This window comes from Microtus ochrogaster, unplaced genomic scaffold, assembly GCF_000317375.1.
Source record: "Microtus ochrogaster isolate Prairie Vole_2 unplaced genomic scaffold, MicOch1.0 UNK16, whole genome shotgun sequence".
NCBI lineage: Eukaryota > Metazoa > Chordata > Mammalia > Rodentia > Cricetidae > Microtus > Microtus ochrogaster.
Genome location: NW_004949114.1, coordinates 4,442,224 through 4,458,921, shown reverse-complemented (window position 1 = coordinate 4,458,921; position 16,698 = coordinate 4,442,224). Strand labels below are relative to the sequence as shown.

The window sequence follows — 16,698 nt, the reverse complement described above, 5'->3', positions numbered from 1 at the left end:
ACTAATGCCTGGCAGCCATTTTGTTTTGGGCACCAAGCGGGAGTTGGCGGCGCCGGCCGTGGTGGCACAAACGAAAGGAAGGAAAGGGCAGGCCTGACGAGCGGGAGGAGCGGCCGACTAGGTACCCAGCCGCAAGGAGTGAGCCTCGCGTCATACCGTTTAAGCATCTAACCCAACCGCCCAGCTAGTTGACCCGAGCGGGCCCCATCAGCTCAGCTTCGGCCGGCCCTCGGCCCGCCCGCCGCAGCCGTGGTGGCAGCCCCGGGAGGAGCGCTGGCGTCCGTCTCCTTCGGTGAGTTTCTGCGGGGAAGCCGAGCGCGGGCAGCGGGCCGGGCGGCAGGTGTGGACCGAGCCGCGGGGTGCGCAGGCCGGGGAGGGGGCGGAGCCGGGAGGCGGGGGCTGAGCCGGAACCGCGGCGGGCGGGCGAGCGGCCCGGCGGCGTCGGCGGTGCTGGCCCCGCTGGTCCTGTATGGTTCCGGTGGTTTGGTTCTGGCTTTTCGGTCCTGAGCCTTGCTTATCTAGACGAGCGCCCACGCCGGAGCTCCAGCCCCCCCCCCCCCGAGTGGTGGTGGTGGTGGGTAGGGGTAACAACGGAAATAAGCAACTGACCAGTGGCGCCTTGAGAGGCTTTGAGAATGGGATGGAAGGTTAAATGTAAGGACTACGGGATTTAGCGGCCGCTCTAGGTGTTTGGTTTTGCGGCACCGAAATGGGACCCCAAACCCTGCTTTGGCTAGACAAGCGCTCCGAGTTAACGTCCCCAACCTCTTATTTTTATTTATTTTAAAAATCCTTTAGTTTGAGCCAGGACATCTCAAGTAACTCAGGCTAGCCCTGAGCTTGGCCATCAGGTCTGGCTACGGTTAAATTTTGTGGCGTGCTTTTCAGAGAGCTCTCAGGTTGAATACCCGAAGTAAACCTTTTCTGACTTTACCCTGCCGTATCTTACTAGAACTCCCTTGCATTCGGAGTTGAAAATCGGTTTTGAAATCAGGCATTTGTTCCTTTTGATTTGTCTGTGTGAGAGAGTTCGTGCCTCAGTGTCAAGTGTAATCTACAATGACCTCACCCTTCCCCTGTCTCAGATGGGAATTGAACTTAGGGCTTCATTAGTGCTAGACAATCCCTGCACCGCTGAGCTGTGTTAAAATTCCCGGCTCCTGCACGGTTCCTAATCCATGTCTTTCAGTTTTTTATAGACACCTAAGATGCACCTAGGTAGCTCTCCCTCCAACTCCAGTTGCTGTTCCCCAGCCCTTGTGGCCAGATTGTAGTTTAATTGGTCCAAATCCAGGCATTAAGGTAAATTAAGTTTGGTGTGGGGTCTTTTTCTTTAATATTCCTTGGCCAAATCAGTCTAGGATGAAAAGAAGAGTGAAAGCCAAGCTCCTAGGCCTTGGCTACATCTGATTCTGCCATTTTGGAGGCTTTGGCAGACATTGTCCATACTGGGGCTTTGACATTTTAATAAATTGACAGACTTGTAATGTAAACTTAAGTTCTTAAAATGAATTTTAATATGATCTTCAAGAGTTTGTAATATAGGCCAGCCTTTCATTGGTTTATGCCTTGTTCTTCGGGAGACTGTAATCAGCTGGGCTGAGGTGGTGGCTCAGGCCTTTTAATCACTTGGGTGCAGAAGTAGCTGGTCTGCTGGTCAAGTTCCAGGACGGCCAAGGCTACACAAAGGAGCCCGGTCTCAAAAAAAAAAAAAAAAGCCAAAAGAAAAAAAAGGAAATAAAGAAAACAAGATCTTGATTATTCTGATTTAATTTATTCACTATGCATATTGTCCTTTGTAGATTCTCGGGATTTGAAGATGGCTGCTCAGTCGGCGCCGAAAGTCGTGCTAAAAAGCACCACCAAGATGTCTCTAAACGAGCGGTGAGGCAGCCAACAGCAACTTCAGCTCCTTCCTAAGGAAACAGTACTTAAGTTGGCCCTGGGGTCCAATAACAAAAACCAGTTGTAAGCTAAATAACAGAAGGCTTCAGACTTCTGTTCTTAATTGCATCTAATGTGGTACACAAAACAAATTGGGCGGTTGTTTCAAAACCCCTTATCAGTAGATAAGCTGTCTGAACTATTTACCTGGTGGGATATATTTTTTTGAAGGACTCCTCACACTCTTCTTTTTTTAAACATTGATACAGGTGGTGCAGCATGATGATACGGTGTATCCTGGCTGCAGTAGGCTTGCTGCCTAGTCCAAGACCAGCAATGTTGTGTCTGGCCTGTAAGAGGCAGGTAGCAAGCCGTAACTATGTCCAAAGGCCCCTGAATGTCATTCTTGGGCCTTGTAAGAGGCACTTGCTTTGCTCCATTTCACTTTCTTTCCATTCTGCTTTTTAGTTTGTTTTGTTTTGAATTCTTTTGACAGCTGTGTGTTTTCTTCCATAAAACTTAACAGAAATGATAGAATGTCCTCATAGGCTCTTAAGTGGTTCCATTAATTTAAATTTCTCAGAAGTACTGAGTTAGAAAAAGTGATTATTTGAAGACTGAGAAAAATTAATTTATTTAAAGGCAGTTTTTGCTTCTGAGAGTTTCATTTATTTGGTGTCGTTCACCATTTTATCATGTTGTTGCTAGAAGTTCCAAGGCATTTAATGTCTGTTTTTGCTTCTAAAGCAAATGTACTTCTCTGCTCATATTTTAAGATGTGATACGTTAATTACCTGTGTTCGTGTGTTACTAAGTAACATGTTAGAATGTAATAAATTTACATAATTTGTCTGTACTATTTCAGTGGACTTTAAAGGTGTTCTGGTTTTTCTTCCTGTTTGTCCTTAGAATGAACCCTTCCCTCTCCAAAGGTGTAGGCATTTTGTTTGTCTTTGTAACTGCATCTCTGTTTCTTGTCATCATACTTGCTTAATGCGTGTTTTTCATACTTTCCACTTCTCTAAGAGCTGTTATCTGAGCCCTTGTTATCACTTTTAATTGTGCTGCACTTGACTGCATTCTGAATTTCTGGTTCTTGCAAGTTTGTGGAAACAGAGGAGTCTTTAACCCACATCCACCTTGATCCAAATGTGCCACTTTAAAGTTCGTGGGATCTGGAGCTCCTGGTCTAGCAAGCCATGAAAATGCCAATAAGTGTTTTATAATAAAGCTTTTATTTAAACACCCATTTTGTTCGACCTTGAAGCTTTACTAATATGCTGAAGAACAAACAGCCGATGCCAGTGAATATTCGGGCTTCGATGCAGCAGCAGCAGCAGCTAGCCAGTGCCAGAAACAGAAGACTGGCCCAGCAGATGGAGAATAGACCCTCTGTCCAGGCAGCATTAAAACTTAAGCAGGTGAGAGAATGTGTTTTGGCAGTCTGTCAGCATATAATGGATGGTTAGAAGATGGCTCAGGCAAAAGCTGAAACTTCTCTGAACAAATGCTCAACGAATTCCAGTTTGGGCAGGTACCAATTAAGTAACTTTTTTTGGTTTTGTTTTCTTTTCGGGACAGCGTTTCTCTGTATCCCTGGCTGTCTGGTATTCACTCTGTAGACCAGGCTGGCCTTGAACTCAGAGATGCATCTGCCTCTGCTTCCTAAGTGCTGGGATTAAAGGTCTGTGCCACCACCACCCGGCCTAAGTAACTTTTTAGTACTTTTTTCCCTTCGGGAGTTTGACACCTCTGTAGGTTTATCAGTGAGAATTAATTGATTATTTTCTGATCCTTGCTCTTGAAATAGAATTTTTTTTTTTAATCTTTTTCTACAAAGAACTTTTGTTTAGTCTGGGAGTGTTGTTCATTGGTAGAGCACTTTCCTAGCAAGCACAAGGTCCCCCTGATTCAGTTCTCACCACTTCCCAAAAAACAGGAGAATAACTTTGTTTTAGTTGCTTAGCTATATATAAAATGATTTCCAAGCTAGAATAATCTTAGTCTTCCTAGTGCAGAGTCTGAATGGCCTGGGTCTAAGGTTTTCAGTGTTTTTACATCACAGTAGAACAAGCATACAGGATGATCAAATGTTAGTTCTCTTTCACATTTCCAGTACGAGGTAATCCTGTTCAGGCCTGAAATAAATCCTGCTCTTTATCATTCGTAGACTTTATATGCAAGTCCGGAGAGTGGCTGTGGAAGGATATGTCCAAGCTGTGGCTGGGCGTCCAGAGGGCGGTGCCATGCAACTGTAAGGACTTTAACTGGTAGCACTGCATGGCTGTGCATAGAATCAGCACTTATAACACCCACCCCTCACTCTGAACCTTTGGGCTCACTGACTGAAAATAAGCAAGGCTTTCTGCTTTGTCTACCTTTCAGCTGTGGAGTGGTTAGGTTCATCCGTGACTCAGGAGAGCAATAAGCCATAGGCCCACCGTTTTCCAAGAGTAAATAAAATTTATGACATCTCTGATAACGCTGTGCCAGATCCTTTCAACAGGTTAATCTCTAAAGCAGTAGCAAACATGAGCTTCAGCATTGGTGCGACGCTCTGAATCTGTTCAGTAGCCCTATGTCCTATAAAGAACTTGCAGTGTGGCTCGTGCGATGGAGGGGCTTTTTTTCTTTTACTTATGTTAAGGCCAGATGAAGGGTATACAGTGGTTATCTCAGAATTTAGAGGCATTATGAGTTCAAGGCCAACCCAAATTTTGTTTAGTTTTTGGTTTTTGTTATTGTTTGGTGTGCTTTTGAGGCTAGTGTCTCAATATGTAGCTACTACTAGCCTGAACTCTATATGTAAACCAGGGTGGTCTCAGACTCACAGAAATGTAACTACTTGTACCTCCAGAATACTGGGATTAAAGGTGTATGCCACCCACCCCACCCAGATCAAAAACTAAATTGTTTTTTTTAATTTAAGTATATATATGTATATATGTGTATGTGTGGTTAGTAGCTACTTTATTATGCAGCACAGCTCTGGAGTAAAAACGGAGTAGTGCTATGAGTATTCTATGAGTGTCCAGGATGGGTAGAGACTAAGGATGGAGACGGACTCCCCGCTCTACTGTTCAGGAGAACGAGTATACTCAGTAATTGAACATGAGAATGCAGTTGTGACTTCATAGCTGTGTGCTAGTGTCTGGAGGTACAGTTCAGTGGTAAAGTATATGAATTTCATGCCCACGCACCACAAAAAATAATTACTGTGGTAATTGGGGGAGTAACAAGACAGGCCCTTCAGGTCGCTTTCGCCTGCCTGTGCTAAATGCCTAATGATAAGAGCCTTTCTCCTCTAATTGGAAGCATTTTAAGATTTTGTGTCTGAAAGCTAATGTTTCAGCATCTTTTGCAGAGCTCTTAATTCAGGGAAAGTGTATATGCACAGCCATTTGTATATGTCTGCCATTAGTGTGTGACAGAAGTGGATTGTGTGCAAGAAGACCATTTTCATTAATATTGACTGGCTTTATGGAAGACCAGAATGCTAGTCTTGGTTATATTCGAGGCTGTATTGTCTCCTTTTCCTTTGAAGAAATCTATCTGAGATGTGATCTTCAGAGCCTTTGGAGAAACTAATTATTAAAAATTAATATATCTAGTATGTACTTTTTCTCTGTGTGGTCCTTTTTGGTCATTAGATTACTTGTTTTAATTTTAACATGAATTTAACTGACTCTCTGAAGATACATTTGGATTGTGTGTTCAAGGCCATTCTTCTGGCTTAAGAAAACTGTTGGCAATGGGAAATGTGGAATTTACAGATTTTTAAGAAATGAAAGGAGAGGATTGTTGATTTTGTTTGTTTATTTGCATCTTAAGGTAAAAAAATAAAATAAAAAGGATCGTCTGGCGATAGATACTCAAAGGAAAACTGGAACACACTGGCCTCTTTGACTGAGAAGCCAATCTTGTCCTTAAGTCTCAAGAATTCAAGTGAACTTGTAATTTAAGTTTGCCAGAATGTGATGCACTCCCAGTGGTGTGTGAGTAAGCCTTTCCAAACAGTGTAGTTCTTGGGCAGGTATGGATGAAGACACGTGATTGTCAACCTGTGGCTAAGAAGCATCAGGTTTGCAGCTACTGCTGTGTGACTTGAGTAGTCATTTTAGTAAGGTTGTCTGCGCTGGTGCCAGTGTTGTACACCATGCTAGAACTTCTGGAGCTTTTTTTCTGGATCAGAATTCTGCTTTATCCATATTTTGAGGTAAATAAGTCTTTTTTGTTTGGGATTCTATGTTACCCACAACAGGCTTATACCCTCCACACCAGGTGCCTCACTTGCCTTTTTTTTTCCCTGTACTTTAAACTGCCTAATCCCACCGAATTGCTTTTTTTTTTGATCTCAATCCTCTAACACCTTTTTTTCCAGAAGAGCTTAAAGCAGCGCCTGGGTAAGAGTAACATCCAGGCACGTTTAGGCCGACCCATAGGTGCCCTGGCCAGGGGAGCAATTGGAGGAAGAGGCCTACCCATAATCCAAAGAGGCTTGCCCCGAGGAGGAGGACTACGTGGGGGACGTGCCACCAGAACTCTGCTTAGGGGCGGGATGTCTCTCCGAGGTCAGTGTCGTGTGTAGCTGATAGTGGTTGGATTCTATCCTCTTCCCCTTTCTCTTGAGCTGCTTATGGTCATATTTGTTTAGCATCTTTAATCCTAAATTTGTATTAATCTAATTAATAACTTTTGAAATCACATTTTTAGTATGCTGCATGTGTTTTATCAATATCATTCCTTTTCTGATAATGTGCAATGGTGAGAGGCTATGACCTGCATAGCAACAAGTAATTCATGTCATCTCCATTCCATTTGAAAACACCTGCTGCTGCTGCTTGAATCAAAGCACATTCAAGTTCTGGAAATAAGTCTTAAGAAATGTGTGGTTAGCATGTGCGAGGCCCTGGGTTGAATATCCTCAATGCCAAGAAAAAAAGTATGGGTCTTTTGACCTGTGTCATGACTAACTGACTGCCTTCCTGAAGCGAAAAACTATTAATCTGGAAGAGAGGGGACAGTTTGATCCGTAGTGTCTACCTATCTGTATCATTCTCTTGGGACATGTTACCCTGTTCCCTTTGTAAAGTTCTTACCCCTCAAGGATATATTGAAAACAGGAATTAACATTTATTTTTAAATCTACCATAATGCCAGGCATCTGATTGTTAGCTTCTTAAATTCATGAACTTAAGTCCCAGCTTTTTTTCCCAAAGATGGCTATGATCAGAATTACTAAATTGAATAATCTGCTCACACACACTGTGCAGTTTGCCCCACCCAGACTAAACATTAACTAATTATTACTATTTAACCCTCACCGCCTTCCTTTGGTTAGAATCTACTTTGTCTCTCTTGGATTTACCTGCATATACATTGTATGCCTCCTCTCCAAGGTCAAAACCTGCTCCGAGGTGGACGAGCCGTAGCTCCCCGAATGGGCTTAAGAAGAGGTGGTGTTCGAGGTCGTGGAGGTCCTGGGAGAGGGGGCCTAGGGCGTGGAGCTATGGGTCGTGGCGGAATCGGTGGTAGAGGTTAGTCAGCTACCAACTTCAGAGAGTAGCTCCCCTTATTTTCCTCCCTTCAAAACTCAGAGCCACCTTTCTGCACAGCTTCAAGTCAGGCAGGCTTGTTTGTTTGTCTTGTTTGTTGTTTTAAAACTGGTTTGTTTTCTAAATTAACATGCTGATAATGCAAAGGTCTGTTAGGATTAACAGTCAGGTACATTTTCCAGAGCCACATTTTAGCATTCTCCAGGTTTTTAGCAATTTAAATTGTTTATTAAAATGATGCAGTGACCGGCTTGGAATTTTTCCTTTTTCTGTATCTACCTGCTGTTGCCACCACCACCACCATTACACACCCATTCTATAGGCCAAAGCCAGTTTAGCGGAGATAGGTGAAGTGGAACTGAGGTGAAGCACAGTGAACACGTACTGGCTGGTTCAATCTTACACCCTAGAAACAAAGTAAGAGGGAGATAAAGGTGAAGGATGTAGCTCTATGCTTAGTCTGCATGAGACTCCATATCCAGTCCAACAGTGCTGTGTGGTAATAGGATGAGACCTGACACCTGTTGTTGGCACTGAAAAAGAACTAAACACAGTTTTCCTGATCGATGCTGAAAGGTGTGTTTCTACCAGTTAGCCAGCTGGATGTTGTTAGTAATCTTACCTTGGTGCCTTGATTCTTGTCTTGTGATCTCATGGACCAAATCAGAAGAGTTTAATGATGGTGGTGTCAGTACCAAATTTCATGGGAGGTTTTCTGGCTTAAGAGCTTAACAAGAAACTCCCAACACCTACCTGTTGATGGATTGAACAACTTACTCTAGTAAGCTCTATAGATAATTGTTCTTGTTCTTTCTAAAGTGTGGGATAGGTCTTCATAATCCACAACATTGATGGTGCTGAAGAATAACTTAGGACATCTGATAACAAGGGTGTATTTCTTTCTCAGCCATTCTGTGTCACTTGGCTTATTGAATGAAGTATGAACTTGTATGGGTTTCAGGATTTCCAGATTTCCAAGACAATTTCCAGATTGTCATGACATGGTTTCTGAGAGAGATTTCAGAGGTTAGGAAAGACTAGTCGATTTTGAGAAAGCTGAGTGTTAGGTTACTGAATTGAAATTATTTCTCAGATAATAGTTGTCCTAAGGTGACCAGTCAGAGAAGTAGCAGCTAAGTTTTTTTCTAGAATAACAGATGAGGTGATACAGAAGAATACTGTGAATACCCTGGATTCTCTGTGCCCTTTTTACTGCCTCCTAACTAACTAGGATTATATATTTTAATTTAATGTATTTTAATTATGAACTTAGTAAGTTCCAAACTTTTGGTGGTTCCTTTGTCTTAGGAATCTTTGCTAATGTTTAATTTTTTTCAGCTAATTATACATACCTATAATCCCAGCAACTGGGAGGCTCTTGTTTTTGAGACAGGGTCTCCTGTGGCCCTGACTGGCCTTGAATTTATGATTCTCCTGCTTTTGCCTCCCAGATGCTAGAATTACAGGTGTTCGTTATATGGTGCTGAGGATTGAACCCAGGGCTTCGTCCATACTAGACAAGCACCCTACCGACTGAGCTACAAGTTTAAAATAAGGCTAGCTGGTCTGCATGGCAAGACCCTGTTTCAGAGTGGGAGGGGCAGATTTTTTTTTCTTTTAGTAGCATTTAAAGATGAATACATAAGAGGAACTCATTGTGTGTGTTTTCCATGTATTGCTTTCTACCCAGTGTGTTTTTTGTTTTTCCATACTTCTTCTCTTTACCCTGAGCTCATCTCAGCTAGGCCCCCAAAGTATAACGGGGCACTTTTTCTAGGAACCATCAAACCTATGTGTAACTATCTTCTTTATTTTTTTTTTTCTTTTTCAATTTGGCCAGGTCGGGGTATGATAGGTCGGGGAAGAGGGGGCTTTGGAGGCCGAGGCCGTGGCTGTGGCCGAGGGAGAGGTGTCCTCACTCGCCCTGTATTGACCAAGGAGCAGCTGGACAACCAACTGGATGCGTACATGTCAAAAACTAATGGACACCTGGATGCCGAGTTGGATGCCTACATGGCACAGACAGATCCTGAAACAAATGATTGAAGCCTGCCTGCCTACCCACTGTTAGACTCTTGTTAAAGTCACCACATCTATATAAAAAACAAAAAACAAAAAAACAAAAAAAAAACCTTGAGAAAACATGAGAAGAAATCTGATTGATGCTGGAAGGACCTATCACAATAGGTTGTGGACTTGCCTGCTACCAGATGGGGCATTTAGTCTGTTCCGTCTACTTTTTGATACTGTGTTACATGAAACCCTATTTTCCTTTGATTTGGTTGAGTTTGTTTTGTTGTTTATCCAGTCACCCAGACTTATATTTCAACAGGAATGTGTTGGCTTTGTGAGTAGAACCTTTTTCCAGTCTGCTTCACCTGCCATGTACGCTGTCATTTTAATATTTCTTCTGTTCATCTTTATGATCCCAGAAAAAGTTCCCAGAAGGAGCCAGTGGGCTCTGGGATAGAATTCTACATGTTCCTTAAAAGCTCTCTGGTCGTAGCTAAAACTCTATAAAGGTGTGTGTCTGCTAGGTTGATGGTGAAGTGGTCATTTGGAGATGCTGCTCCTGCTGCTGGGCCAGGAAAGGCTTACACAAGGTAGCACTGGGTTTGCTCATTGACATTGCATACGTGGCAGCTGACTTGCTGAGGTGGATATGTACAGTTTCCACCCTAAAATAAGATTTTTAAGTTTTTTTGGCTTTGTGTCATGTCCAAGAGGCCTGTACACATTTAGTATAGAAGCCATTTGATGTGGCAGAAGAACAAGGGTGGGAGACTGTTTACAAACTAACTGCTGGGAATACTGAAATGCAGCTACCTATGTCCAGAACCAATCTTGGTCTAATCCACATAACTGCCTTTATTTGACCCTCTTGAAGGTTTGATTTCAACTATGTTTTGTCAGCTGTTCAGTTTCAGTGGAATCTTGTATTTCTGGTTCATTATAACAAATTGTTCTCTCAAATTCAACTCAAGCTTTCTGTTTATTTTTTGAGTTCCTTAAAATGGCCATATAACCAATTTTTGTGGTGTATTAATGTACCTTTTATAGTTGAAAATTCTCGTGTTAAAATTCTGGGGGTAGGACCCTCAGTGGTGTTGAATGCCTTTAATCTCAGGAGAGGCAGGCAGGTTTCTGTGAGTTCCAGTACAGCCAGGGCTACACAAAGCTGGGCAGTGGTGGCACATGCCTTTAATCAATCCCAACTCTCAGGAGGCAGAGGCAGGCAGATCTCTGAGTTCGAAGCCAGTCTGGTCCACAAAATGAGTTCCAGGCCAGGCACCAAAGCTACAGAGAAACCCGGTCTTGGAAAAAAAAAAAAAATCCAGGGTGAGGGTAGTAAAACTTTTGCTTTCTTTTGATTAAGCGTTTAGAAAGAATTACCCACCTAGAAAGTACTGCTGTATTGGTGCATGGCAGTTTTTTTTTTTTTTTAATTTATTTGAACTTCATTTTATGTGCATTGGTGTAAAGGTGTCAGCTTCCAGGGAACTGAAGCTACAGGCAGTTGTGAGTTGCCATGTGGGTGCTGGGAATTGAACCCGGGTCCTCTGGAAGAGCATTCAGTGCTCTTAACCGCTGAGCCATCTCTCCAGCCCCCATAGCACTGTTTTTTTCTGTTTGAGAAAAAAGATGTTTTAAGAGCCAGGAAGGGCGTACTGAACATACTCCTTTACCTTGAATTGAATCCTTACTTGCTTGAGGTCTCTGGAGAGTCTGAGGGGCCAGGCAAGGACTTTGGTAGGAGGCTGGTACTTGGGGGTAGATCTCAGCAAAGGAAAATGGCTCTAGGCCCCCTTTCTACCCCTATCACTCCTACCTCATGAAGAGGTTCAATTCCTCTACCAGCCATAGGCCCTTCAGCCCCACCTGCTGCATACAGCTGCGGGGGAGGTCTCTCCTAAGGTTTGTTTCTGCCTCTGCCACCCTCATGGTCATGCCCCAGCCGGGCCAGGGCGAGCCTGACTCCTGAGCCACCATCTACTGAGGACTTGCCTTCCAGAATCAAACAAGGCCTCATTGTGTCACAAGTGCATTGTGAGCCTAGGCGGAAGATTTGATCAGTGGAAGCTTTAATGAAATTTGAAGCTGAAGAAAGTTTAAAGATAGGGCAAAAGGATCCTTTGTAATCCCAGCACTCAGGAGACTGAGGCAAGAGGCTTACATACAAGTTGGGTCGAGTCTGGGCTATGTGTCAAAAATTACAAGATGAGGCGGTAAGCGTGCAGTTAGAGCACATACGTTAAGTATCTTGGAGCCATATGTGTGCCTGTTACCGTAAGGTCAGAAGTAAGCTATCAAATCACCCAGAACTAGAGTTACAGATGATTGTTAGCCACAACGGCTGAAGCACTGCCCCCATTCAAATATCACAGTCCTGTGGGAGATGGGGCAACAGGGACAAAACCCTAGCTACCCAGTCACTATGGTAAGAGTCCTAAAGTACCTCCTATCCTTGGGTGTCTTGGGACTTTTAACACTAATGCCTATTTTCTGGCAACCAAGCAGCAGCCACACTGGCTCTGAGAGTACAAGAGGCAGGGCTAAGGAGGCAAGGGCCCTAAAATGCCGGGGATCTGGAGAGGGCCACACTTGGCCTCTATCTCCTCTTCCTGCTCAGCTGAACGAAGCCCCAGCTTTCCCATTATCCAAGAGTCAAATTTTCTTTTTTTCTTCGAGACAGGGTTTCTCTAACAGTCCTGGCTGCCCTGGAACTCTTGTCTAGGCAGGACTGGCCTTGAACTCAGCCTCCCAAGAGCTAAGTGTGTGTCACCACTACCCAGCTCAAGCCTCATTTTCATTGCTTCAGATAACCTTTGTAAACATTGTCATGAGAACTCTGGATTCTGGTCCCATACCTCATCCCATGCCCAACACTATTAACTAGGAATCCATATCCAGATTTGTGATGGTCTACCTCCTGTTTTGTATTTTGAGATTTGATTTTTGTTTTGTTTTTTGAGATGGGGCTTCACTATGTAGCCCTGGCTGTTCTGGAACTCACTCTAGACCAGGCTGGCTCGAACCCAGAGATCTGCCTGCCTCTGATCCTGGGAATAAAGGACTAAAGGCATGCACCACCACCTCTGCCTGGTGGTAAAACTAGTTCTTAATAATACAGCATAAACTGACCTTGAACTCATGGTCCTGCCTCACCCTCCTGAATGTTGGGATTACAGGTCTGTGCCACCATGTCTGTCTTGTTTCCACAATTTTTTAGCTTGATATGCCAATGGGGTGGTTCTGGTGCCCTCTGCTTACTCTAGATGGCAGAGTGGGTAGGGATGGAAGTTCCCACTCTTTGGGTGGGCTCCAACTCCACACCTTAGCTAATGATTCAACCAAGCATGCTGGGGATCCAGGCTGACCACATTGCTCAGGGGCAATGTAAGGATAGAGGGATAATATAAAGTAGGCCAAAATAATACATAGATGATGTGGAATTCCCCTCTGTATGCTATAAATATGTTTTATTTCCATTGGCTATTAAAGAAGCTGTTTAGGCCAATGGCTTAGTAGAGTAAAGCCAGGCAGGAAATCAGAACAGAGATTATAAAATAGGCGGAGTCAAAGAGATGCCATATAACTGTCGAAGCAGACAGACTCCAGATCCTTACCAGTAAGCCACAGCCTTGTGTGAATACATCGATTAATGGAAATGGGTTAATTCAAAATGTAAGAGCTAGCTAGAAATATGCCTAAGCTATTGGCCAAAACAGCTTTATTTATTAACCAATGAAAGCATCACATACAGAAGAACATCCCACATGAGGGGATGGAGGCAGGCCAAGGGCAATTGTGCTGATGGCAACAAAGGCCCAGCAGGTCCAGGCCATAACTGAGGGGTGTTTTTGATGCCTTTTAAGGGACTCACTTCATCTAAGTTTGACTTGTGTTTAGCTTTTTTACCTTATCAGCTCAATATAAACATCCATGGGAAAGGGATGCAATGGAAAAGCTTTCTGGAAGTTTGATGGAAAGGGTTCTCCCAAAATGCCCTACAATCTTAAATTCACTCGCACATTCTCTAAAGGGATGAAAAAAAACAGGCTTGAGAATGGATGAGGGAAGGCCAAGGCCAGGAACACAACTTCTTTTCTCATCCTTTGTGATTAGCAGGAGTCCTTAGCAGCTGAGATTTCACCCAAGCAGATGGCTACTCTCCAGGAATAGCTGTCAGTAAGCAACTAGAACCACAAGCTGTCTGCCTGACTCTGTTTAATCCTTACCAAAGCTCACCCTTCACTCTTTAAGTCCCTCCACTCAAATGCTGGGTACCTTAAGTTCTGGTCTCCTAGAAGAGCAAGCCCGGAATATCCACATCCTTGTTCTTTGGACTTGTCAAGAGACCTGATGCCGAAGTCCTTGGGTAAAGCTAGGCATCATTCTTGTGCACCCTCCCACAAGTGCACATCGTCTCACCCAGGTGAAGTACAGAGGGTACAGGTAGCCTCTAGGTAGAGGCACTGTTTGCTACCTGAGCCAACACAAGTATTTCTGCAAAGCTACCTTATGCACCTACCTTAAGGCAACCAAGACAAGTTAGGCAAGTCAGCCTAACCACTGTTGAAGGAGTGGGTAAGTGAAGTCAGAAGAGGGAGCTTGAAGTGAGGCAGGGCCAGACCCTCCAGGACACACACTAAAGTGTGGAGGCACTGGGCTCCATCAGCACCAGCACAGCTGATGAGAAATATAGGCAGAAGGGAAGGCTGACCACGAGAGCACAATTAGGTTAGCAGGGTATACTGTGCGTGAGTCTGCTTACAGGTTTGTGTGTGTCAACTGACCCACTACTTATACACTGACTCTGGAGGAATCATCCCTGCCATGATTGGGGAGAGAGGCACTGGATTGAGGTTGTTGAGGAGCAGTGGGGTTACCTAGCAGACCATCGGTGTTGGAAGAAGTCCAAAGACACTTGTTCAGGCTGAAGGTGATTTACTTGGGTAGTTCTGATACAGGGGATTCTTGAGTTAAAAGTCAGGCAGGAAGAAAATGAAATGTGACGTTGAAGAACTGAGGCCCAAGTTGGAGGCTAGGAAGTCAAAGTCACCCAGGATGGAGCCCCTCCACCACCTGGACGTTAAGCAGCTGCTGGCATTGTGACAGGTGATGGACTGTACCTATGAGCCCTCTGCCTAAGCAATGGCAGCAGATCATCACTGACAACCTCAGTGGAGGTCCCACCGAGATCAGGAACTAGGGATCGCTGAGAGGTTGCCCTCGGGAATGGTGAGGGTGGATTAAAGATCGGTATGTGTGTTTTCATCCCCAGAGACACTCTGAGGGGTGCCCTCCGAAACAGCAGGTCAGAGAGTGAATTGAAAGGCCTCAAAAAGGAAAAGTTAGTAAAAAGAGTACAAAAGGAATGAAAAAAAAAATGACAGAGTATAGCCCCAGAGACAAAGGAAAAGAGTAAGTTTAAAAGAGATTAAAAGGAGTACCCCCGAGAATGCAGCACTCCCGCTCAGCAGGAAGCAGCCAGACAGATCGACAACGCCCAAATTCCCTAAAAGATTGTTGAAGAAAAGCGGCTCTGGTACACAGTAAGGGGGGCATTCCTGTTTCAAGGATGACCTGTGTGTCTTTGTATGCTTCAATCTCCAGCCCCTTGCCTGGTTCACAAACTGTATGGTAGCGCATAGAGCACAGACGGGTGTGGTATGATACAACAACCAGCCTGAGCACATGCTGTTGTACCAGGTGCCGTTGCTGCTGTGCTGGGTGTTGAACACCTTGCTCAAGCTCATCCCAGCAGCCAGCACCCTGCAGTCTGCTGTCTGCGAAGCACCATGCAGATTCCAGAGTGAAAAGACTGGTAAACCACAAATGCCCGGTGCTGGACACCGTGGAAAAAAAAACACAAAGACCCACAAAGAAGTGAGTTTGCAAAGGACTACAGGGGGTTAGTTACCAGGATGGGAGAGGATCATGATCTCTGCATTTTCTTGTGCAACTCCCTGGCTAATTCTGCCTTTTTCTTCCTTCCCCTCGCCTGTGTCTGCCGTTTTTCATATTTTGTAAACATTTGATACAGTTCTAAGAAAAACTATCAAAATGTGGTATGTGCCTTTAATCTCAGCACTTACAAGGGAGGTGCAGGTGGATCTCTGAGTTCAAGGCCCACCTGGTCTACAAAGAGAGCTCCAGGCCATAAATACATAGTGATACCTTGTCTCAAACAAATGAAAGAAAGATACTCTCACAATGCTACATTAACTCTGTCTACTCAGTAAAAATAGTTCTGGATCTCTTGAATGTTTCCTTTACCATCTGACAAGGCTGGAAAAGCAGAAGGAGATGCTGCTTTCTGGCTCTGGTGGCTTCTCCCACAACTAAGGTCCTGGGATGCAGAACAGCTAGTGGCACCCAGTGTCCTCAGGCTGTTATCAGCATGCTAAGAGGGCCATCTCCCATAAACAGCTTTAGCAGCAACTCCCGGGCACAGAATCCAGCACAGCCCACCAACATGGCGTTACAGTAATTTCTGTGCCATTCAGTAAGCTTGCTATGCCCTTTTCAACAATATCTGTACCTCAGATCAGGGACTTCAAAACTCTAGTGGCTGCTGCTATTCTGCTTATCTGTTTCCCCTGTATGCTTGATTTCTGTGAGTGCCAGGCCAGCCAAGCTACATAGTGAGCTCTGCCTCAAAAACAAAGCCAGAAGTGTGCATAACACAATTCACCTTAAGTATGTTTAAATATAGAGTTTGGTAGCAGCAAGTGCATACCCGTGTATCTTCCCAAACTGGTACTCTTTACCCATCAAGCAATCCTACTCTTCACTCCACCCTATCCAACTTCCGTTGTTTTTCAGTGCTGATAATCTAACTCGGAGCCTCAGGTATGATATACAAGTGCCTCCACACAGAGCTATACCTCAGTCCCACCCTACATTTTTATATCCATGAATTTGGCCATTCATATATGTGAAACCATATGATATTTGTCCTTTGGAGGCCAGGTTATTTTGTGTAACAGAAATGTCCTTAAGGGACACCCATGGCCTAGCCTATACCAGGATTTCATTCTTAAATCCATTCCTTTTAAAGGCATATTCAGTTTTGTGCATATTTGATGCCATTAAAAATATTCTTGGGAGCCAGGCGATGGTGGCGCACGCCTTTAATCCCAGCACTCGGGAGGCAGAGGCAGGCAGATCGCTGTGAGTTCAAGACCAGCCTGGTCTACAGAGCTAGTTCCAGAATAGGAACCAAAGCCACAGAGAAACCCTGTCTCGAAAAACT

General features: G+C 44.2%; 1 protein-coding gene across 6 annotated transcripts; it reads left to right on the top strand.

The window, feature by feature from the left end:
* On the top strand, positions 1–10,468 carry Chtop (chromatin target of PRMT1). Of its 6 annotated transcripts, none has more exons than XM_005367241.2 (6): positions 1–292; positions 1,803–1,884; positions 3,152–3,305; positions 6,266–6,455; positions 7,284–7,421; positions 9,280–10,468. In XM_005367241.2, the coding sequence occupies exons 2-6, from the start codon at positions 1,820–1,822 to the stop codon at positions 9,483–9,485; spliced, it is 753 nt and encodes a 250-aa protein (XP_005367298.1). In that variant the 5' UTR covers positions 1–292; positions 1,803–1,819; the 3' UTR covers positions 9,486–10,468. The 6 variants fall into 6 exon arrangements, with proteins under 6 accessions (XP_005367298.1, XP_026645076.1, XP_026645075.1 ...); XM_026789275.1 differs by lacking the exon at positions 1–292 and adding an exon at positions 505–654 and having other exon boundaries at positions 6,269–6,455; XM_026789274.1 differs by lacking the exon at positions 1–292 and adding an exon at positions 506–654.
* Positions 10,469–16,698: the final 6,230 nt, after the last annotated feature.